At 46.1% G+C, this 25,857-nt stretch overlaps 1 protein-coding gene across 1 annotated transcript in view; it reads right to left on the reverse strand.

The window, feature by feature from the left end:
- Nucleotides 1-25,857, reverse strand: part of LOC121855399 (Fanconi anemia group J protein homolog) — a 279,612-nt gene that overhangs the window by 55,289 nt on the left and 198,466 nt on the right. The window contains exon 7 of the mRNA XM_042350301.1: nt 1,500-1,602. Within this exon, the coding sequence (XP_042206235.1) occupies nt 1,500-1,602 (103 nt within the window). The remainder of the gene's footprint in view (nt 1-1,499; nt 1,603-25,857) is intronic.

Consider the following 25,857-nt stretch of genomic DNA (forward strand, 5'->3'; position numbering starts at 1 on the left):
TTATGTATTGTCTAATGGTAGACCCTGCTGCCATATGGCATCACGAAAATTGTGACCTAGTCCCAGGTTGATCTGACCTGACTTTCTGCCACATTTACACACAATTGCAGGGTCACAATTGTTTCTCTTACTTTGACAACACAACCTAAATATCGTTTCTAATTATTGATCTTTTTTTTCATTTTTGTATTTATTTGTGGTTCTTTATTATTATTAGTATTATCAGTGTTATCATTATTATTTTATTTAAAAAAATATTTTATTAAGATTTTTATTTACTATGAACCAGCTATTATTATTATTATTATTGTTATTATTATTATTATTATTATTATTATTAGTATTACATTTTCGCCCCCCAGGCCCTGATGTGGGTCAGTGACCTGTGCCCGGGTGGGCTAATCCCCGTATTAAAAAAAAAAAAAAAAAAACTCAGCCAGGCATAGCAGCCTTTAGAAAGACTAACTAACCTTCATTAATATACTTTTCCCGAACTTCATTGGATTTCCAGTCACAGTACTCAGACCACATGACATTCATACCCATGTCAGTGTATTTATACATGACTGGTCAAAAACAGTCAATACTGTATACGGTATTGGGCAGAGGTAGCTGGCTCCTCGCTGATGGATCAGTGACTTGTAAAACCCGGGTAATGGCTAACTAAATACTGTATGATACTGGATAAAACATCAGAGCTTTGGCTATCCACTGTTTCAGGCTCCTCATTTATCGAAACAAGACCTGTGCATGGGTGGTCGACTACTCGTGATATATCCCCCCTATCACTGTCACTTTACGCTCCCAAGGCAAACAAACCTATCTTCAGCAAACTAAATGTAGGCGTAACAAATTAAACTGTACCATTAATGTTACATACATACATACATGCGGTAAAGCATTTTTGATCTTATCTTTTCAATGTAAATTTACGTGGTTCAGCACCGTCATATAAAATCAATGAATAGGTACAGTTCTATGTTAAGTCAACTTCTGTATTTATGTCAACGAGGGCAGGTATTGGCCCATCTGTTGAGACGATATGTGATAATGTTGTATTAAAATGTCTAACCCATATAACTTATTGAGTTAGGTCGGGCGAATGATTCTACACATACACAAACACACACGTAAATAATAATAATGGCAGTCCCTCGAAATCGAGGATGGCCGGCCCTAGGGCCACCAAGGCGTAAATTTGTTTAAGGTGTACAAGCTGTCGGCAACACAACGACCACACCATAAGTTAACGAGCTGCATGACCCAGTGTCAAGGAATAGTCCGAAAAGACCGGACAACTCGCCAACTGCACTGGCTAACCATTACCTCGGAATACGATCCGCAAATCGATTAACATCCAGGTTCCCAATTACTACTGGGTAGACAGAGGCGAATGGCGTAAAGAAACTTGCCCATAGTTTCACCCTGCCCGAGGACCGAACTCGGGTCCGCTCGCTTGCGAGGCGAGGATGCTGACCATCACATACACACGTACGTACCAAATGAGGATCCAGCAGCTTACGACACTCCTCGTTTTTGTTATTTAATTTGCTGACAGTGGGGTGGATGCACATATGTTCCCGGGAAGCCAGCACCACAGACCTGCAGGATACAAAGTACTCATTAAAACAGACGTTATGCACATGACATGAATGATAAAATAAGTATTCTTACTCGGTGATAAAAGACATTTCACATACCAAGACTTATGTGACACACACGCAATGTACAGTATTTTTTGCATACGTTATACACAATAACTTTCATGATAGTATACGTACAGTACTCCTAGCGTTGTACACGTTACCAATTATGAGAGGCTGGACACAGACAAATCGTCCATAATAATACACGTTATAAATCCTACAATGATCTCCGGAAGTAACATGACACTAAATAATTTATTGAGTAAACAGTTACGTCACAAAGTCAACAGTCATAGCGCCCCCAACTATTAGTTCTGAACGTATATGTCAGTTAAAGCTGGAAAAATTTGCGATCTTCTCTACAAATCGGTGGTCTTGTTTTGTCTGCCGATAATGATCTATATGAGAACTATATGAAGAACCACACTTAGAAATGGGGGTTTAATCCAAAATTGTATGGGTATTTGTGATTTAACTGTCAAATGAGAAGCTCTCTGTGGAGTCACGACTCGTCTCACTCTTATGCTTTAAGCAGGTAAACAGTGACCACTGATCTCTCATTTTGAGTGGCAGTTGTCACGAGTGAGTGGTGTCCAGGGTCGTCACAGCCTAGCGGGGTTTACTGTGACAACCCCGAAAAATCCGAGTGTTCACGAGTCGCTCGGATTTCGCTTCAGTTTATAAAATAGACGGTGTTTATAGCATGACTGTTGTATTTATATCTCTCGACTGAATATATTTATATAGAATAGTTGAAATAGTTCTTTCAATAATGCCAAACTGGTTTCCCTTGCAGTCCAGTGAGGGCCATCCCTCCAGTGTTAACACAGGAGGAATAACGAGTGCTCTAAGAAATCTGCTGTTTGGTTGGGTCATGCTGAGCAATATCCTTCACCTGGTAATGTCCTAGTTTAGATCCATCACATTATACTGTATCTCATTAAACAGTAGCGGATTTACCCAAATCAAAGCATTGATCATGAAATCCCGTATATGACAGACCAGATTAATCAACTCTGCAGTCGGCGAGACTTGAGGGCCACAACTTGTGTCTGGGAAGTAAACACCGAAAAAAAAACATTGCTTATGTTTTTTTTTCTATTCAGCAATGGGGGGAAATACAAAAAATAAATAAATCAGAAAAACATGAACTTCACATCCTAATTCGTCAGAGCCCTATGAACGATAAACTCTTGGTTATTTCAGTCAGATGCCCTCGTCGTTGGTTAGTAAAGCTCCCCCTCGAGGATAATAAAATTGAATAAAGACGTTGAGACAAGCGCCATCAGTCAACAATAGTATTACCTTTCATAAACACCAATTCCACTTGAATAATACACACCCACCTTATTTCTCCTCGAGATTTAACCACCCTAACACTAACCTAAACCTCCAGGTAGTGGGCAACTGCCAGCACTGTATTGAGTGAGGCAGGGAATTCTGAAACAATATTCGCAGTTTGGAGTGGATCAAACAGTCGAGTGAGAGAAAGACAAAAAAGATGCAAGTAAAAATGAGAGTCGAGTGGCAGGAGAGAACAGTGTAATCAAGTGGAGGTTAATGATGAGAGTATTCATTAACTGGATAAACTTTCAATCATTCTATATATGGAAATATACAAACACAAAGCATATACAATTTAAATCGTATAAACGTCCTAAGAATTAAATTATAAACAAGAAAACACGTAGTAAGTAGTTTCATTATATATTTTAAATTTAATATTACAAGTGCTGCCCCCATCGTGAAAACATATACAGTAAATACAGGTATGTGAAAAAAACAAACAATATTAACACACATTCCAAGAAATATCAATAACTCTATACTGGCAAATCGATCAGCGAACCGGGAAACATATACTATACGTAACAACCAAGATTATCAATTTCAGTTTAACCAACTACCTGACAAGGGGGGAGACGCGGTTAGGATACATATACACTTCTCTGAGTTTGTCGGACCCATAGTGGCTGGTCGGGCTGAGGTCAGAGCCTCATAAATCTTACCCCCATCACCTCCAGCGCTTATGATCCAAAGAACCTATTAATCGCATCATCATACTCATCACAACTTATTTCCAATGTAAAAGTTCTTCTCAGGAAAATTTTAGTTGGTCCTTTACCTTCACAGAAAACGTTTGTATTAATAAAGAAACAGACGCGTTCCCTTCTATGGGTCACTATGCATTTCAGCAGGTTGTAAATAATTATGGGCCACAGCGGGGTAAAACAAACAGAGGGTGTGTAAAGGATCGGGCGGTAGACGTGGCCAGAATAGCTAAGTGTCGGGGGATGATTTGATGTGTGAAGATAGTTCTTACACGACACCAACTTAAGCGTGGACTCTTTTATCTATGTTATTAACAAGAGAGCTTGATTGAAATGCTGACAACTAGTTACAGCCATCCCGGTACACGAAATTAAAGAATTAAAACACACGCGTGATACTACAAAATGACCAATAATCAATTCACATACACTCGCACATGGATACAGAGCTGTAATACACAACAATGACTGTAATTGTAGACCAGGAAGTGAATGTATGTGTGAATATATACTGTTTACATACACGCACGCAGACACTTTGAGGGGGAGGGAGGCTGTGCTGGAGACTGGCTCCTCAGCCAGCAGGTCCAGAGAACATATATTATGCATTATATTATCCCGCCAGGTGCATGAGCAAGATGATGGTTGGTGTGTACACGGTGCAATGGCTGTTCAACACGCAACAAATTCAACTTGCACCTTGTCTCAAGCGGCAGCAAAAGCTGGTTTGCTCTAATCAAAATGGTGATCAGCATCAGCACTGCCCACAAGACGCGAGGGGCAGCCAACAAGAGTGAGTGTGTGTGTGTGTAGTATTTCCAACTGCCTGTCTCTGGTCCCATAGAATACGGAGTTCCCCTTCATTCTCTTGATTTCAGTTAGACTTTGCGGAAATGTTCTTACTGCATCTTAAAATATATTTATTTTCTTTTGCTTTGAGATGCTTAGAGCAAAAAATTAAGCTGTGAAAGTTTTACACTCATTAACAAGTGGGCCTTTGACATCTTTCAGTGCACAGCAATTTAACTAAAACAAATAAATAAAAATAATGTGTTGTACCTGCCATGTCTTTCTAAATTCCGATTATATAAATTTTCCATGTACAACAATATTCTTCCCACCTGGCGACTCCTCTTGCCACTTACCCTCCAAATATACAGTACTTCACTACACCCCTCTCCCACCTCCCGTCCTTCACTCCCATTCCACTTTTCCCCCGTCCCTCTCACTCTTGTCGTATCCTTTTCCTTCTTACCTCCTCTCTTCTTCTATCTCGTATATAAGCACCATTAAACTCCTAATGTTGTCATCCTGCTGGCGAAGTAGTTATTTCCTCCTACAGGTTCATGAATAACGGCAAAATATACATTATTAATTTATGTTTTTTTCCATCACATGAAGAGCACATTAACATACATAGTAGATAAGCCCGCGCACACCCTTCCCTCCCTCCCTCCCAACCACACCCATCATAAACTATGCTCCCTCACCCATCACCACGCCCCTCCACAATCCATTTCCACCCTGCCCATATCCTCTACTCTCCATCCATACCATCCACACTATTTCCACGTTCCATCCAAATTATCTATACTATCCAGTGCCCCAACACCCGTCTCTCACCACGACATGCCACCCTCCAATGGTCTTCGCCGGGGTAAAGGTAAACAGTATATTAATAAGTACATCAATCACTATGGTACCTTGGTAAAGTATAAGTTACAGTACATCAATCACTATGGTACCTTGGTAAAGTAAAAGTACAGTAGAACCCTAATTACTCAGCACCATCGGAGACTAAGAGGTGCCGGATAAAGTGATTTTCCGGTTAGTTGAATCTCACTCTTAAAATACCTCGATTAATCCTACAATTCGTCTCAGAAAAACGGACTTCCTTAACATTTATTCCAATTTATATAAACGATATGGCTTAAAAAATAAATAAAAAAATAATATACATGAGTTAAAACTATAAAATAAGAATAATGAAGAGCATGAGTGTCTATGTGTAGGGAAGTGAACGTGTGTGGCCACTTTGCCTTCCCAATGTGACATAACGCAACTCGGCAGTCACACGTCAGTCAGGGTAGTTTGGGTTTAAGATATAATCAAAACTTGTTTACAGTTTTCTTTACACTTGTATAATGTTGACCTTACTGTGTTATGACCAAAAATCAATTGTACTTCTAAAATCTGTTTGTTTTTGTTCGTCAATACTCTAACCCTATGCTATGCTATGAGAGAATATTTCAAAACAATATGGTCCTCTTGGAGTGTAAGCTACTTTCCCACCAGTTACTGCTTGTGTTCTAACAGCTAGATTGTTCATCACTCCTGAGAAAGCTTTATCCTCAATATACTCAAGCATAAGCCAAGCCACCAAACTGACAACACCACCAACTACTCAAGTGTATTATAAACCTCAAATAATTCACTGCCATCGTCGTAACTCATTTCCACCTTAAAAAAAATAGTAATCTTCAACTTTAATTCACGCTGGGAATAACAAACCACAAAAATAAATCTCAACTCTTTTTAACAGGAAGCGAACTCTTCACATCGGCCAACGTGAAGTGGTAAATGTTGAGCTGCTGCACAAAACTTGGTCAGCCTTCCAATTATGACGGCGAGTGGTGGTAAGAAGTTTGGCCAATAGATGGCGTGAGCTTATGGTCAAGAGGTGTTGAAGTACCGCCAGGGGGGCCACTCACCACCACACTGGGCGCTGGAGGAGGAGTGGGGAGGGAGTGGGTGGGGGGGGGGGCAAGGGAGGGAGAGTGGTAATGGAAAATGAGGGAGAGAAAGAGCGGGAAGGGACCAGGAGAGTAAGAGAGAGTAGACGAAGAAGGAAGAATGAAGAGGGAGAGAGAAATAAACCGAAGGATGGAGAGAGAGGAGCAAGAGTGCGTATGAGAAAGAGAGTGGATAACGAGAGGAACAGGGAAAGGAGCAAGAGGGATTAGATAAGGGATGGAGAAAGGGAATAAGAGAAGGAGTAAGAGGTAATAATAGAGAGAGTGAGAGGGAATGAGGGAGGGAAGCAAGGAATGAGAGAGGGAGTGAAACAGAACATCTCTACTTCATACCATAGGAATGAAGTAGGGATGTTCTGATGTTGGAGGTCATGACGTTGGAGATCGTGATGTTGAAGGCTCAAGTGTTGGAGGCCCAAGTGTTGGAGGTCGTGGCGCTAGAGTCTTGGGTTGATAAGAGTGAGTGGTAAGGAGGAGGAGGAGGTCACTCGTGGAGCTACACATTGAGGAGAGGCCCAGCCCAGACCACTTCAACAATAATTACAACGCTTTTCCATTACTGCCAAAATTCATAGCGATGGTGGTGGCCGAGGGTGAGATACTGTATTGAATTTCCTCTCACATGCTTCACCCATTCCCTCGTAACTCTCTCCTTTCTAATTGCAGTTGTAAATATTAGATGTCTTATTTTACATGTAACTTAAAGTAATAGCAATTCATGTTTCCAATTTCAGTGTAATGGTTTCTGAGATGCCCCCCTACCACCACCTGTTCTCTCTGGCCAGGTACCTCCTACCACCACCTGTTCTCTCTGGCCAGGTACCCCTTCCCTACCACCACCTGCTTTCTCTCTCTGGCTATACCCTCCCCTACCACCACCTGTTCTCTCTGGCTAGGTACCTCCCCTACCACCACCTGTTCTCTGGCCAGGTACCCCTTCCCCTACCACCACCTGTTCTCTCTGGCCAGGTAACCCCTCCCCTACCACCACCTGTTCTCTCTGGCCAGGCACCCTCCCCCACACCACCTGTTCTCTCTGCAGGTACCCCTCCCCACACCACCTGTTCTCTCTGGCCAGGTACCCCTCCCCCACCACCACCTGTTCTCTCTGGCCAGGTACCCCTTCCCCACCACCACCTGTTCTCTCTGGCCAGGTACCCTCCCCACCACACCCTGCTCTCTGGCCAGGTACCCTCCCCTCCACCACCACCTGTTCTCTCTCTGGCCAGGTACCCCTCCCTACCACCACCTGTTCTCTGGCCAGGCCCTCCCCACCACCTGTCTCTCTGAGACCCTCCCCACCACCTGTTCTCTCTGGCCAGGACCCTCCCCACCACCACCTGTTCTCTCTGGCCAGGCACCTCCCCCACCACCACCTGTTCTCTCTGGCCAGGTACCTCCCCCACCACCACCTGTTCTCTGGCCAGGACCTCCCCACCACCACCTGTTCCTCTGCCAGGTACCCTCCCCACCACCACCTGTCTTCTGGCCAGGTACCCCTCCCCCACACCACCTGTTCTCTCTCTGGCCAGGTACCTCCCCCACACCACCTGTTCTCTGGCCAGGTACCCTCCTCCCTACCACCACCTGTTCTCTCTGGCTAGGTACCCCCTCCCACCACCACCTGTTCTCTCTGGCCAGGTACCCTTCCCCACACCACCTGTTTCTCTGCCAGGTACCTCCCTACCACCACCTGTTCTTCTTGGCCACAGGTACCCCTCCCCTACCACCACCTGTTCTTCTGGCCAGGTACCCCTCCCCACCACCACCTGTTCTCTCTGGCCAGGTACCCTCCCCTACCACCACCTGTTTCTCGGCCCCTCCCTACCACCACCTGTTCTCTCTGGCCAGGCACTCTCCACTCACCACCTGTTCTCTCTGGCCAGGTACCCCTCCCCTACCACCACCTGTTCTCTCTGACCAGGTACCCTCCCTACCACCACCTGTTCTCTCTGGCCAGGTACCCCTCCCCTACCACCACCTGTCCTACCACCACTCGCCTCTTCTCCTTGTGGTCGTCACCCTTACTCTTCCTCACTTCCCTCTTCTTTATCAGTTCTTTTCTCTTCCTCTGGTATTAACTGATCTTTTTATTCTCATAATTATTTCTTCGTAATATTTTTGTTCGTGTCACACCATTCTTGCCCGCCCCTCCCTCCTTCTTATTCATTTTTTCTTTTCTTTTCGTTTTATTCTTGTATTCGTCTCCTAACATTACTCCCAATTTTACCCACATACTTTTATATTCCTTCATCTCCTCTATCCTCTCACATCCCCACTATCTCTTTACTCTTCTCATGTCTCTTATTTCTTCCTCACCCTTTCATTCTTCTCTCCTCTCTTTCACCCTCCCCCCCCCCTTTCCTCCATCTTTATCAGGTTGCGGCTTGGCGTGATGATGAAATAATTACCTGGAGTCTTTATGTAAATGTCGTGCGAGGTAACAAGGGTGGAGGGAGGCCACTACATCACCACTACACCACCACTACACCACCTACACAATGGTCAAACATGGTCCCCGGCCGCACCTACAATTTCTACCGGTCCCCACACACATGGATGGGTATGAGGAAGAGGATGGATGAAGGGAGGAAGGAAAGAATGAGGAAGGAGACGAAAGGAAATGGGAGAAGGAGAGTTTGGATGAGAGAGAGAGAGAGAGAGAGAGAGAGAGAGAGAGAGAGAGAGAGAGAGAGGAGAGAGAGAGAGAGAGAGAGGAGAGAGAGAGAGAGAGAGAGAGAGAGAGAGAGAGAGAGAGAGATTATAAGACTTACACAACAACAAGCTATTCTCAAGATGTCGTAGAGCGGTGGGTAGCCTAGTAAAGACTCCACACTATAGGATACAAGGGATCGAACCCACGAGCCACACAAGGGTAAAAGGAATCGAACCCACAAGCCTCTATATACAGTACTGGGCGACACGAGCTCATAAAAACTTCATTGAAATTGACTTAAAATGTTTGTGAAAATCCTCCTATAGAATATTTAAATTGTGTGGTATTTTCTTGTTTATTTCATGACACACACACATACACACACACACACACACACACACACACACACACACACACACACACACACACACACACACACACACACACACACACACACACACACACACACACACACACACGGAGAGGGGAGGGAGAAGGTCAAAATGGAAAACAAAAATTAATAATTGATGAATGAAAGTGAAATAAGGAAGTTTGAGATATATAGTAGATATAGCTGGTAACGGTATAGAAGAGGGGAAGAGGTGGAACACAATAGGAAAGGAAAATGACTGAAGAGAAAGGTAAGACGATGAAGGAAGAAGCGAAATAAGTAAAAGGATTAGAGAATAGTGAAGGATGGCAAGAGGGATAAAAACAAGTGCTTGAGGGGGGGGGGGCAGCCAAGGTCACACCAGGAGTAAAGAACACAAGGTGGTTGACCCTGAACCAGAAGATGGGAGGCAGGGGAGTGACCTCTGACCCACAGATGAGGACCTTCTAAGTACATGACCCACCAATAATAAACAATGGATCAGGAAAGGTCCTCAAAAACCTAATTCAATAGTTTGAATGTAACATCTCGTAACATCCAGTGGATAGGGAGTTAAGATTACAACCAAATACCTGTACCTAACTGGGAAAAGGGAGGGAATGGGCTGGGCAGCAGGGCCTGCTGGGGGCCTGCTAGTGTTAAGAGAGGGAGGGATAACAACAAATTGAATACACCAGCCGGGGGCCAGACAGTGGATGGTGAGGGCGTGGGTAGGCCAGACGCAACACAATTTAGTGGCATTTGAAAGCAATAAGATGCTTGTTAAGCGCTAGTTAAGGGGCGGGCGAGACCTGAGCTGAGCGACGAGGGGGCTGGACCGTGGAGGCTTCCAACTGCTTCTCGTTATCACCGCCATCAACCCCTCATAAAGATCATTTTGTCATTATCCTTCAAAGTCGGACTCGCCTCTATGCGTCCGGGTCGGGCTGGTGGGTTCACAAGGGCGACGAGTCCATTACTCCGTCGTGTTTTCATCACTCGTACGGGCGTGTCAGTACCGGCCCTCATACCCAGCGCTATAACTCATGGCGGGGGCCTTAACCCACACCCACCCACCACTAAGAAACACGACCTTGTATCGCTGGATAATAAGACGGAATACTGAGAGTACAGGTGAGGGTGTTAAGGGTTAATATTGGTTGAAGGTCCGCGATAAGATAGATTAGTGAAGAGTGATATAGAGAGCCATACGTAACCCCACTGTCGGCAAGGGTTAGATGTGCCCAGATGGGAGGATAAGACGCCTGAGTCTGGGCCACAATGGCGTAAGCGACACCCTCAGTATTTTCCTGGACGGCCTCATCTATTTTGCCTCGTTGTGTGGCTCTTACGTATAGCAGCAAGGGGCTGTGTCCAGGTACTTGTGTTTCAATAAGATACTGCCATAAGACCACAACGCCTTAACGATTTACTGTTCCAACCCTCGCGGCCGTGACTTTCCTTAATATAAAGAGTTCTGCATTAAAAAAGTCAAGGAAGGTGCTCATAACCCACGCATCACTTCTTGATCAAACTTGCAATCATTAGGTCACTGTGTTCTTCATACCACCACCACCACCATAACGACCACAAGGCATCTCCACAACACCCAGAGACGACATGAGGGGGCGAGGACAGCTTCACCCTCCATCCCAACACATACAACTACCCCCCTCCCCTCCCGTAACCAGTCGACCACTCCACACCAAATGAGTCTCCATTTCACATTCTTCCCACATTTATTAAACTAATCCAAGAACTATAAACAGTATCCACTATATCAATTCAAATCATTAAAAGTTCCGGTTAGTAGAGAGAGCTGTAACAAGTAGTCGACTAAACATGTGGACAAAATACTGTTGGAGAAGGTAAGGCTATTTGTCGTAAAAAAACGTTCCTTATAACAAGTTGAGTCACGCCCCTTGTTGCCCTACACTAGCCAACACCCTCCTCCTCCTACTCACAAATTTCGTAATTGCACTTATCATTACGTACTGTAACTTGAAACAGCAAAATATAGAGATATAATTAAAGGCAATTCTAAAGATAATTTTCTGTAATTTGTAAATTAGCTGTTTGTTGTAAAATTGTGAAATGTCTCCTAATATCAACTGGTGTTTTGTAAATTGTGTTATCATTTTCATTCTTCAAGTTGTGACGTCAAACACTCTTCATGTGACTCAACTCCACCTGTCTCTACCTGTCACACACCTAGGACACCTGCCTCTACCTGTCACACACCTAGGACACCTGCCTCTACCTGCCACACACCTAAGACACCTGTCTCTACCTGTCACACACCTAGGACACCTGTATCTACCTGTCACACACCTAGGACACCTGCCTCTACCTGTCACACACCTAGGACACCTGTCTCTACCTGTCACACACCTAGGACACCTGCCTCTACCTGTCACACACCTAGGACACCTGCCTCTACCTGTCACACATCAACACCCAGTGACACACCTGTCTCTGACCTGTCATGACACCCAGAGAGCGGTTCCTACCTGTTACCACACCCAACACACCTGTCTCACCTTGTCACACACCCAGGACACCTGTCTCTCAATTGCTCACACACCCAAGACACCTGTCCCTACCTGCTGTCACTGACCCAGACACCCATCTCTACCTGCTGGGCTGCATGCACCTAGGACACCTGTCAACACACACCACACACCTGTCTCTCTACCTGTCACACACCCAGGACACTTGTCTCTACCTGTCACACACCCCAAGACACTTGTCCCTACTCACACACACCTAGGACACCTGTCTCTACTCTGCCACACACCCATAGACACCTGTCTTTACCTGTCACACACCTAAGACACCTGTCTTTACCTGTCACACACACCTAAGACACCTGGTTTTACCTGTCACACACCAGGACACCTGGTCTCACTCACACACACACCCAGGACACCTGTCTCTACCTGTCACACACCCAGGACACCGGCCCCCCACCTGCCACACCCGCAGACACCTGTCTCTACCTGCCACACACCCAGGAGGACACCTGTCTCTACCCACACACCCAGGACACCTGTCTCTACTCCACACACACCTAGGACACCTGCTTCTGCCCTGCTCACACGCCCGACACCTGTCTCTACCTGTCACACACACCCAGGACACCTGCCTCTACCTTGCCACACACCCAAGACCAATCTGTCTCTCACCTGCCACACACCTAGGACACCTGTCTCTACCTGCCACACACCTAGGACACCTGTCTCTACCTGCTACACACCTAGGACACCTGCCTCTACCAGTCACATACCTAGGACACCTGTCTCTACGTGCCACACACCTAGGACACCTGCCTCTACCTGTCACACGCCTCGGACACCTGCCTCTACCTGTCACATACACACACACAATTAAAACTTTATAATATACAACAAAAAGAGGGCAATATTTAGAGCCCATTACAGGCGCTGGTCCACCACGACCCACAGACCATTAATTTACTCTCGAGGTCCACCGCCTGACTCCCTCTCATAAAACACATCAGGTACAATCGCTTATACCTGAACGCTGCTCACTACACATGATGGCGAGGCCTACCTAGTTATTTCTGACTATCAACAACTCTGTGTTAATCAAGAACGGTTTAAGAACAACCAGTGAGGGGACTGATCTAGGTCCTGTAACACCTCCTGACGAAGACAAAGACAATGAGGAGGGTAATACTGTGTGGGGGGGGAAGGAGGAGACTTGTGCCCTTGTGTGGTGGAAGGTGTGGGGTGCGGGCAGCGGGGAGGCGGTGGAGCGAGCAGTTTGTTTACCTAACCTCTGACCTGCAATCTCCATAACATTACCACAGACACCCACACTCTCCAGGGGGCGCCCACTACCACCCCCACCAGGTAGTGATGGCGGGGAGGGGAAGGTCTCCGGGGAGGCTACAGAGGCGGGGATGAGAAATAGACAGGGTGGTTAAGGAAAAGGAAGAGACTTGGGGAAGGGGAGGAGGAGGAAAGGTGGAAGGGATGGGGAATGAAACAGGACGTACTTGCCTCGGCCGTGTACATGTGTGTGTGTGTGTGTGGTACATCAACACACACACACACACACCAGTGATAGACAAACACTATGTAGAGGTTTACTCACTAGAGCTTCCTCATCCACTTCCCCCTCTCACTGCAGTTTACTCTGTGTATCATCCTGGGAAAACAAACACCCTCTACTCCGCATTATACAGCCATACTCTTCTTATTTTCCCAGGACGAACAAGATGTAACCTTTCCTCCAATGGTAAGCTCACATGGGCGCATTCGATTTCCACTGACAAAAATGTGGTCACTTAATCACTACCATTAAACCATTAACTTTATACTATAATAACAGGAATTTTCTACCATGGTACCATTTACGAATATAATTATAATAGTAACTTACGACCATACATAGCACCACCACTCACTACCATAGCACCACCGCCACACTACCACTCACTACCATAACACTATCACCACACCATAACACCACACCACTACCACACCATAACACCACACCACTACCACACCATAACACCACACCACTACCACACCATAACACCACCACTACCCCACCATAATACCAGGCAGTCACTACACCAAAACACCACCACTAACACACCATAACACCAGGCAGTCACTACACCATAACACCACCACTAACACACCATAACACCAGGCAGTCACTACATCATACCACCGCCACCACCACCATAACACCACCACTCACCACCATAACGCCACCACTCACTACCATAACACCACCACACTACCATAACACCACCACCACACCAGGCAGTCACTACACCAGCACGGACGATATACTCAAACAGGAGGCTGCGTGAGAATGACAATGTTTACTCATTAAACTTTCTTATTTGTTGTTACAAAAATTCAATCAGACTAATTAAACACGTCATCATAACCTCATACAAGTAGTTTTATAATTACTGTATATTTCAATACCCTGAATAATATTATCTTAAATTCATATTACTCCAGGCAGTCTCCTCCCCCTTGAAAAAATGCTTGCTTCTGATTCGTCAATGGCGGCCATTTTTTGGACACTGCGCCCTTTCCATAATTCTGTTTCCAGCTGCAGCGCGAAGCGCGTACCCGGAGGGTATGAATTGCAAAAGGAGGGTACTCAGTGGTTGCTTTAAATATTTGTGTTCTTGTCCGGACGATAACTCAGGCACTTTTTGAGCCAGTGAGGGGATACTTAAACACAATATTAACCAAGATCGTAGGCTGACAGGTTTTTTTTACTCATATTGTAGATATTTTGCCATGACTTGACAGGCAGGGGCCCTTGAGCATACCACTATTAGTTATTTTTACTAATATCTCAGGAAATTTCTGAAACTTAATATATAACAGAATGATTCATGTAAGTTAAAAATTTTCACCACTAAGTTTAATAATACTAACGTGGTCTTAATATTTCCCTCTAAAATCATTAAAATTCAATACGCAATATGGCTGCCAAGACTGACAACAATATGGCTCATCTCTGGCAATTACTACACTTTAGGTCACGTCAAGTTTATTCGTTCAGTAAAACTATAATTTCTCGAGGCTCAGGTACAGTTCTCACCAGGTAACAGTGAGGGGTTGTGTCCTATACGTGTCTCCTACCAGTGCCTGTCTGCCACGCCCTCACCATGCTATAACAGCCACGCCCCCACCATGATACAACAGCCACGCCCCCACCATGATACAACAGCCACGCCCCCACCATGATATAGCAGCCACGCCCACACCATGATACAACAGCCACGCCCCCACCATGATACAACAGCCACGCCCCCACCATGATATAGCAGCCACGCCCACACCATGATACAACAGCCACGCCCACACCATGATACAACAGCCACGCCCACACCATGACAAAAACAGCTACGCCAGCCCCTACCATGATATAAAACAAAACAGGTACAAATCCTCTTTCTAAACACATCAACTGGACTCTGCCAAGGAAGTGATTACAGATCATTTACACGCGGGTGTTGACGGACGGACATGTGTCGGCTGGGAGGTAACAAAATGCCTCTTAATTATATCATCATATCAGCAGGTAAACTTGTGCTATACCTGGTGCAACAAGTCAGTTTATTCATAACATTTGAATCGCCTCTGCCCTTGTTTTTATTCTATTAACACAACTTAAAAATATAAAACAAAATAAAATGAAGAAAAGGAAAAAGAAGAAGTACGGAAGAAGAAAAAAAAAAGAAGTTAGATCAGTAGTTCTCAAGAAAGATGCCACAAGTGTAAACAAAAAAATCATTAAAGGCTCGAGTCACTGATGCTTCACGTGTATAGTCTACCTTCAGTGGCCTTAAGTCCTCAAAAGTACCAAACACATCCATTGATAAGTTTTCGGGATATGGTTCTTCACTTCTACAAATTCTACTACACCGCGAATGGGAAGGTCCTCGATAACACACACACACACACACACACACACACACACACACACACACACACACACACGATAATCCTGCTAAACGCCCAGCCACTCAGGTACGGCCATAAAACCGTATCTACATCACACACTCAAATGTACTTTAGGTGAGGACCATGACTCCACACACACCAATAGGAAGGTTAATTTACCCTACATGACAAAGCTATTGGTCAGAAACAACACTAAGTCAAGGCAGCGTTCAGTGTTCTCCTGGCACCTTGTCAACACCCTCGTCAGTCGGTGTATAGGATGGACGTGTGGCGCTACACTATCGTCCATCACATCATGTAGTAGCTTCCTGGAGTGGAGATTATCAGGAGACATGTACTGACGACACTCAATCAACGACACCATTCTCCCCCTCCTCTCCCCGGCCCGGCCCCGCCCCAGCCAAACCCCGAATGACCTCCAATTACCCAACTCCCCATCCAGCCCCAGGTGACCTCAACCATCTCACCCATTTTCAGTCCCAAGTGGCCCCCATTACCCTCCAGCCCCGAGTGACTACCACAACAAGAACGAAGGTATTTTTCCGGTAAATTAAGCCGGTAAAGAAGGAGGGGGTCGGAGGGCTGATGATAAGGAGAGGCCTCTACACTACCTGGTCGAGGCGGGGCGAACCTCCCTCACCCCCCTCACCTGTCTTAGGAGAAGCTATACCCCTTTATTCATCGCAGGTATTACACACTCGACGCCCCTCTCTGACCTAGGTGATCGTCCTCCCCGCCAGGCTTGAGGGCACCTTGCCGCTCTCACTCCCTCACAAGTCTTACATTTTTTAAACGGAACTGAATGCTAAAGGGGGCGGAGGATGAGAGAGGGAGGGAGGGTAAGTGAAAGTAGGGAACTGCGAGTCGTTAGAGAGCCTCATTGTTTTTATAAAATAAAAAATCTGTTTTGTTGCGTCAGACACTTTACATATAGATAAGGAACACACAAACACCAAGGAGGCCGCCCCGCTCCCCGTCCTACACCCCCATCACCACCTCCTTCACCCCCATCACCATCTCCTTCACCCCCATCACCACCTCCTTCACCCCCATCACCACCTCCTCTTGCTTCACAATTCACATGAAAAAAAAATTACATTAAAAATAAAACTAAAAACGTAGACCACAGAAAGAGTCAAACATGAGTTAACTTTGTCTAATATTTATTCTCACCAGCACGAGTGACAGCGAGTCCATTATACTTGGGTGTCCGGAAGACCTGGAAACCTGTTGTGTATAAAGAGACAAATAGGACACTTTTGTCTACCTCTGGGAAGTCACCACCAACTCTTCTTCACTCACCTCGACTCGTCTTCAACACATTAAACCTACACACAAAAGGCATAAGTCCTGGTATTCGATAAGCCTTCCCAATAGGTTTCATCCACCAACAACCTCACATTCTCAAACATGACAAAAAATTCCTGAACCAATAACAAAAAAAACTAACAAAAATAATAAATATGTCAATTCATCTGATATATTTCACCGTTTATTCATCTATATAAATAATAAAATCTTCCTACACTCAACTCTTTAGCACAAGCCCCAGAATAAGACAATAACTTCTTAGCACAAGTCTAGAATAAGATAATAAGGCTGACCAGGACGCTAAGGAGAAGACTTAATTCACATGACCTATCAAGATGCTATTAGGTATAAGCTACAGTGTGGTTAATTACTACAAGTATGGCTACAGTGTGGTTAAATACTACAGGTATGAGCTAGGAGTGTGGTTAATTACTACAGGTAAGGAGCTAGAGTGTGGTTAATTACTACAGGTATGAGCTACAGTGTGGTTAATTACTACAGGTATGAGCTACAGTGTGGTTAATTACTACAGGTATGAGCTAGAGTAGTGGTTACCATTACAGGTATGAGCTAGAGGTGGTTTATTACTACAGGTATGAGCTAGAGTGTGGTTAATTACTACAGGTATGAGCTAGAGCGTGAGCATCATTACAGGTATGAAGCTAGAGTGTGGTTAATTAATACAGGTATGAGCTAGAGCGTGTTAATTACTACAGGTGGCGAGCTAGAGCGTGGTTACTGGTTAGACAGCATCAAACACTCACGTCAACACTCTCAAACACTCACGTCAACACCAAACACTCATTTCAACACCTCAAACACGCATGTCAACACCTCAAACACTCACACATCAACACCTTAGGGAAAACTCACGTCAACACCTCAAACACACACGTCAACACCCGAAAAACCTCCACGTCAACACCTCAAACACTCACGTCAACACCTCAAACACTCACGTCAACATCAGAAACACTCACGTCAACACCTCAAACACCAAGCAGTTATGACCACCACGAAACACCCATTTTAAACACATCTTAACTGCACAGCGGACACCACCACCAGAGTCTCACAGAAAGTGCGTAGCGATCACAAACGGAACAGATGATAAGACAGACAGACAGACAGACAAACAGGTAGACAGAGATTAAAGCAATACAGTCTCCTCAACTTCATTGTCAGGGGATATAATTATAATAATGGCGAATAAAATATATTTCAAACTTAGTTAATTTTACCTCGAGTGAAGTTTTTTTTTCGATTACTTCCTGAAAAATAAGAAAACACTTAGTGAAGGATTCCTCACTCTCCGTACCAGAGTGTTGGGTCATATATCAGTTAAAATAATGCAGGTGTATGAGACTGACCAAACACAATGCTGCTCTCTTATCCTCATTCATATTTACACAGGTAGATGGACAGGTGTAGTTGCGTACAACTAGATATTGATCTCTCAGACGAACTACCAACAAAAATAGAATTCCTTGTCTCGGAACAGTCACCACCGTCATCAAGTCTACGGTGGTGGTAGACCTCATTTCACTTTCAGTCTTGCGCCACAGCTCACCAAGTCAAGGCGGTAACACGACACCTTAACACACGAGTGAAACTACCTGGTGTTCCTCCAGATGAACTTGACTCCACAAAAAGAAACAGAAAAATTATCAGAAAATAAACTTAAAGGATTGCAGAGTGGAATGAGAAGCGTAGATAAATAGGGCATAGTAGAGAACAGGAAATGGCAGGAAATAAGATATAACACGGAACAGAATGTAAATATGGAAACACAGCATGACAAGGAACAGAGAGATTGCGGAAGGGTAACGAGAGGCGAAATAATAAACCCAACCAATAGTAAACTCGTAAGTCACTTTAGTTTATACACAACGCCTAAAAATCAATTATATCTTCATCAACTTATGATTAATCAGAAACAATATCATTGTACATCAACTATCACGTACGTACATCAACCACTACGTACGTACATCAACTATCACGCCGTTCGTACATCAACCATCACGTACGTACATCATCCATCACGTACGTACATCAACCATCACGTACGTACATCGAATCTTTCATCACGCACGCACATCAACTATCACGCACGCACATCAACTATCACGCACACCAACGCCTGAAAGATTCGACTACAATACGTTCAGTTTGTAGAATTCATAAAAAGATCAATAATAATTTACTATAGTGTATAAATCATCTAGTTAATATTTTCACAATGCTACATACACACTACAATATATCCCACCACACACACACACACACACACACACACACACACACACACACACACACACACACACACACACACACACACACACACACACACACACACACACACCAAAAAATAATACGCATATAAGATAAAAATCGTCTTCTATTAAGGTTTTCCGTGTGATGCTACTCATGGCCACCAGAGGACACTTGCCAAACTGTAAGAAAAAATAGACGACTTTTTTGTTTTATTTTGTCTTTTCTTTTTCACTTTTTTTTTTCACTCTCCTCCATCCGTGTAAAGGATATTTTTTAACCCAGATAAATAGTTGACATGTAATGGACTGAAATTCTATCGATAATGCACTGTGAACCATTACATAACCATTACATATTACAGACTGTAAATTGCGTATTCTGTAATTAGCCTCTGAAAAAAAAATTATATATTCGCTTAATTTATGGAATGGGGCCGGATAAAAATGACTGTCAGGACGGATAGAAACGAATGTCGAGCCGGATAGAACCGATTGTAGGCTCAGATAGATACGGCTGTCGGGCCGGATTAAAACGAATATCAGACCGGGTAGAAATGACCATGGTTTCGTCCTAATGGCGAGTTAAGAAACAATTAACACTCACTTAACCATCGATACGAAATTGGCTTAAAGCAACGACCTAAAAAATGGCGACCATAACGACCCAGTGACATGACTGTAACTGTATGCCATCTTTCATTCTTCTATCATATCAAGAGGGGGATGAAGTCACAAGGAGGGCAAGAGAGGTCATGAGGGCAAGATAATTCACACAATGGGAGCATGAGAGAGTCACACAAGTGGGGCATGAGAGGTCACACAAGGGCAGCATGAGAGGTCAAACAGGAAGGGCATGAGAGGTCAAACAAGAGGTGGAGGGGGGGAGCATTTAATATCTCCACCAAGTTATAATTCTAACTTTTGATTCACACACACACACACACACACACACACACACACACACACACACACACACACACACAGACACACACACACACACACGGTCGGGAAAAGTTACTTATGCATGTGTGTGTGTGTGTGTGTGTAAACTTGGGGAGCGTTGTAGTAGGCGTGGCGGATGTGATGGGCGTAAGGTGGTGGATCTGGTGTAGTCGCAGTGGGCGTGGTTGTGGTGTAGTGGCCAGGGCGTGTTGTTTGAGGGACGCCGCCGCCCAGCAAAACTCAGCGGAGGCACACCATCTATCTATCTATCTATCGCTATGGCGGGGTAGTCCTTCACGGCCTCAAGTCCCAGGTGAAACAATGGCTTTCAAGGAAGACTCTCTGCTCAAGTGATACCAAAAAATCACACAGGAGGAGGAAGAGGAGGAGGAGAAGGAGGGAGAGAAGAAAAAAATATAACAAAAAATAATAATAAGAAGAAGAATGGATAAAATGAATGATAAAAAGGAAAAGGGATGAGAGGAAGAAAAGGATAATGGGAGAGGTAGAAAGGAGGAAGAGAGAGGCAGGTGGAAGGGGGCCACACGCACACAACTTTCACAGCTATAATAAATAATCTGGCCTCCATGGTACAGTGCCACACACCTCCAGGGTACAGTGCCACACCCCAGGGTACAGTGCCATACTCCTCCAGGGTACAGTGCCATACTTCCAGGTACAGTACCATACACCCAGGGTACAGCACATACTCCTCCAGGGTACAGTACCATACTCCCCAGGGTACAGTACTGTTTCCTCCAGGTACAGTACTATACCTCCAGGGTACAGTACCATACCTCTCCAGGGCACAGTACCACACATCTCCAGGGTACAGCACCATACTCCCTCCAGGTACAGTACCATACCCCTCCAGGGCACAGTGTGCCATACTCCTCCAGGGTACAGCACCATACCTCCAGGGGTATGCGCCATACTCCTCCAGGCACAGTACCACTCCCCAGGTACAGTAACATACCCCCTCCACAGGGTACAGCAACACACTCCTCCAGGGTACAGTGCCATACTCCCCAGGGTACAGTGCCATACCTCCAGGGCATGGTAGTGCCATACTCTCCACAGGGCATAGTACTACATTCTCCTGGTACAGTACCTCCAGGGTACAGTACCATACTCCTCCAGGGTACAGTGCCACTCCTCCAGGGTACAGTACCATACTTCCTCCAGGGTACATACCATACTCCTCCAGGGTACAGTACCATACCTCCAGGGTACAGTACCATACCTCCAGGGTACAGTAACATACTCCTCCAGGGTACAGTACCACACTCTCCAGGCACAGCACCACCCTCCAGGGCACAGCACCACCCTCCAGGGTACAGTACCATACCCTCCAGGGCACAGTGCCATACCCTCCAGGGCACAGCACCACACCCTCCAGGGCACAGTGCGCCATACCCCTCCCCAGGGCACAGCACCACACCCCCCCAGGGTACAGCACCATACCCTCCAGGCACAGTACCATACTCCTCCAGGGCACAGCACCATACCCTCCAGGCACAGCAGCCATACCCTCCAGGGCACAGCACCATACCCTCCAGGGCACAGCACCATACTCCTCCAGGGTACAGCACCATACCTCCAGTACAGTACCATACCCTCCAGGTACAGTACCATACTCCTCCAGGGTACAGTACCATACCTCCAGGTACAGCACCATACCTCCAGGGTACAGTACATACTCCTCCAGGGTACACAGTACCATACCTCCAGGGTATGCAGTGCCATACCTCCAGGGTACAAAACATAACCCCAGGCAGCACAGCACCACCCTCCAGGCACAACACCACCTCCAGGCACACACCTCCAGGCACAGTGCCATACCCTCCAGGGCACAGTGCCATACCTCCAGGGCACAGTACCATACTCCCCAGGTACAGCACCATACCCTCCAGTGCCAGTGCCATACCCCCTCCAGGGCACAGTGTCACACTCCTCCAGGCACACAGCACCATACCCTCCAGGGCACAGTGCCACCTCCAGGGTACAGTGCTACACACCCTCCAGGTTACAGTACCATACTCCTCCAGGGTACACAGTGCCATACTCCCTCCAGGGTACAGTGTCATACTCCTCCAGGGTACAGTACCACATTCTCCAGGGTACAGTGCCATACTCCTCCAGGGTACAGTGTCATACTCTCCAGGTACAGTGCCATACCTCCAGGGTACAGTTACCCCCAGGGTACAGTACCTACCCCCAGGGCACAAAATTACACCAGGGCACAAAGCCACTCCTCCAGGCACAGTGTCATACTCCTCCAGGGTACAGTGCACCATACCCCTCCAGGGCACAGTGCCATACTCCTCCAGGGCACAGTGTCATACTCTGTCCAGGTACAGTACCATACTCCTCCAGGGTACAGTGCCATACTCCAGGGTACAGTGTCATACCCTCTACAGGGTACAGTACCATACTCCTCCAGGGTACAGTACCACACTCCTCCACAGGGTACAGTGTGCCATACTCCTCCAGGGTACAGTGTCATACTCCTCCAGGTATGTGCCATACTCTCCAGGGTATGTGCCATACTCCTCCAGGTACAGTAACACTCTCTCAGGGTACAGTGTACTACTCTCCAGGTACAGTGTCATACTCAGGGTACAGTACTCATACTCCCCAGGGTACAGTACTATACCTCCAGGGTACAGTGCACATACTCCTCCAGGGCACAGTACCATACCCTCCAGGGTACAGTACCATACCTCCAGGGCACAGTGCCATACCCTCCAGGGCACAGCAACACACTCCTCCAGGTACAGTACCATACCTCCAGGGCACAGCACCACACTCCTCCAGGGCACAGCACCACACTCCTCCAGGCACAGCACCATACCCCTCCAGGCACAGTACCACACCTCCAGGGTACAGCACCATACCCTCCAGGCACAGTGCCATACCCTCCAGGGGTACAGTTCATACCCTCCAGGGTACAGTGCCATACCCTCCAGGGTACAGTACCATACTCCCCAGGGGTACAGTACCATACCTCCAGGGTACACACCATACCTCCAGGGTACAGTGCCACTCCTCCAGGGGTACAGTGCCATACCTCCAGGGGCAGTGCCATACTCTCCAGGGTACAGTACCATACTCCCCCAGGTACAGTACCATACCCTCCAGGCACAGTGCCATACCTCCAGGGCATGAAAATACACCTCCAGGCACAGCACCACACTCCCTCCAGGGTACAGTGCCATACTCCTCCAGGCAGTGTCACACTCCCTCCACACACAGCACCATACCCTGTGGGCACAGTGCCACCCTCCAGGGCACAGTGTCATACTCCTCCAGGGTACAGTACCATACCCTCCAGGGTACAGTGCCATACCTCCAGGGGTACAGTGTCATACTCCTCCAGGGTACAGCACCTCCAGGGTACAGTGCTATTCTCCACAGGGTACAGTACCATACTCCCCAGGGTACAGCAACATACCTCCAGGGCACAGTGCCATACTCCTCCAGGGTACAGTGTCATACTCCCTCCAGGGTACAGTACCATACTCCTCCAGGGTACAGTGCCATACCCTCCAGGCACAGTGTCATACCTCCAGGCACAGTACCATACCCTCCAGGGTACAGTGCCATACCCTCCAGGGTACAGTGTCATACCTCTCCAGGGTACAGTACCACACTCCTCCAGGCACAGCACCATACTCCTCCAGGCACAGTGCCATACTCCTCCAGGGTACAGTGTCATACTCCCTCCAGGGTACAGTGCCATACCCTCCAGGGCACAGTGCCCCAGGGTACAGTACCATACTCCCCAGGGTACAGTACCATACCTCCAGGGTACAGTGCCATCTCCAGGGTACAGTACCATACTCCCCAGGGTACAGTACTGTACCTCCAAGCAGTACATTCTCCAGGGGTACAGTACCATACTCCCTCCAGGGTACAGTACCATACCTCCAGGGCAGTGCCATACTCCTCCAGGTACAGGTCACTTCAGGGTACAGGTCACACTCTCCAGGTTACAGTGTGCTACAATTCCCCAGGGGACAGTGTGTGTGTGTGTGTGTGTGTGTGTGTGTGTGTGTGTGTGTGTGTGTGCGTGTGATGGGAGTACACAGCAGAAGACACTCACGTCAACAATAACCTACACGCATGAAGGACCTCCCTCGTGTTACAGACTGTACCAGGTAAACACTGTACCAGGTAAACACTGTACCAGGTAAACACTGTACCAGGTAAACACTGTACCAGGTAAACACTGTACCAGGTAAACATAGTACCAGGTAAACACAGTGCCAGGTAAACACTGTACCAGGTAAACACTGTACCAGGTAAACACTGTACCAGGTTAACATAGTACCAGGTAAACACAGTGCCAGGTAAACACAGTACCTGGCCAGTTGTCAAGTTCTCGTTGGTGTCTTAAACCTTGCTTGCTGTAATTATCATCAAGGACTGAAACAGGTGAAGGGCAATATGAGGCAGTGAGAGGCACCCAAGAAGAAAACTTAAGAGAAGAATAAAAGACGAAAAGAGAACAATTAAAAGAATTAGAGACCATAGTCACACATCCGATCACCCTATAAATAAGGGAGCCGTCACCACCCTCACCACTTGCCCCTAAGACAAGACATGGGTCACAGCAGTCGCTCCTCACCTACCGAGTACAGCCAGTCATGGGCGCCCACTACTCCACTACCTTGCTTTAACTGGTACGTCATGTTCTTGATTCTTGTAACCTATTTTCTACTCTTTAAATATTCACCTTTAGCGTTTTTTTTTACTTTGTATCTGAGTAAAGGTTAACAACTAATACCTCAATAGCTTGTACTTCAATGATTATTTTTTCTCAAATCACTTTATATACTTAGTGATGTAGTTAAGTTTAGTCTATTCGTCTTATTAACTTTGTGATGCATGTATTTAATTTTAGGGTTTAGGTCTGACGAGAACAAGAGATATTTGTTGAAACATTATCCAATAAATGATGCTGTTTATCCTTACGTTAGTGGTTATTTATCCCACCTCCCCACCACCACAGCCCCCACCACCAGTATCGCCAACTTCCCCACCACACTTGGTCCCTAGCCAGGTGACGTACTTGCAGCCACCCCAGGGAACACCTCCCAACAACTGTCTCTTACAACACCACACTAAAAGTCCCATGAATATACTTCTCTTAGTAAGTTTCACGAAAATCTAGAATAATCAAGAGCGAGGAGAGGGCGGACCATGAACTCAGACAAGGGAACCTGCTCACTGAGGGGAAAAAAACTCTTGCTGGCATCCTCGCGGCGATAGACCACTCCAGCACACTTCCTAATTACACGGGCAACACAAAACACAAACACACCCTCAAAACCATCCACCACCAACTTTACAATTAACTTACTAATTCATCAAGTCCGTCTG

Source organism: Homarus americanus, unplaced genomic scaffold, assembly GCF_018991925.1.
Source record: "Homarus americanus isolate GMGI-L3 unplaced genomic scaffold, GMGI_Hamer_2.0 scaffold57726, whole genome shotgun sequence".
NCBI lineage: Eukaryota > Metazoa > Arthropoda > Malacostraca > Decapoda > Nephropidae > Homarus > Homarus americanus.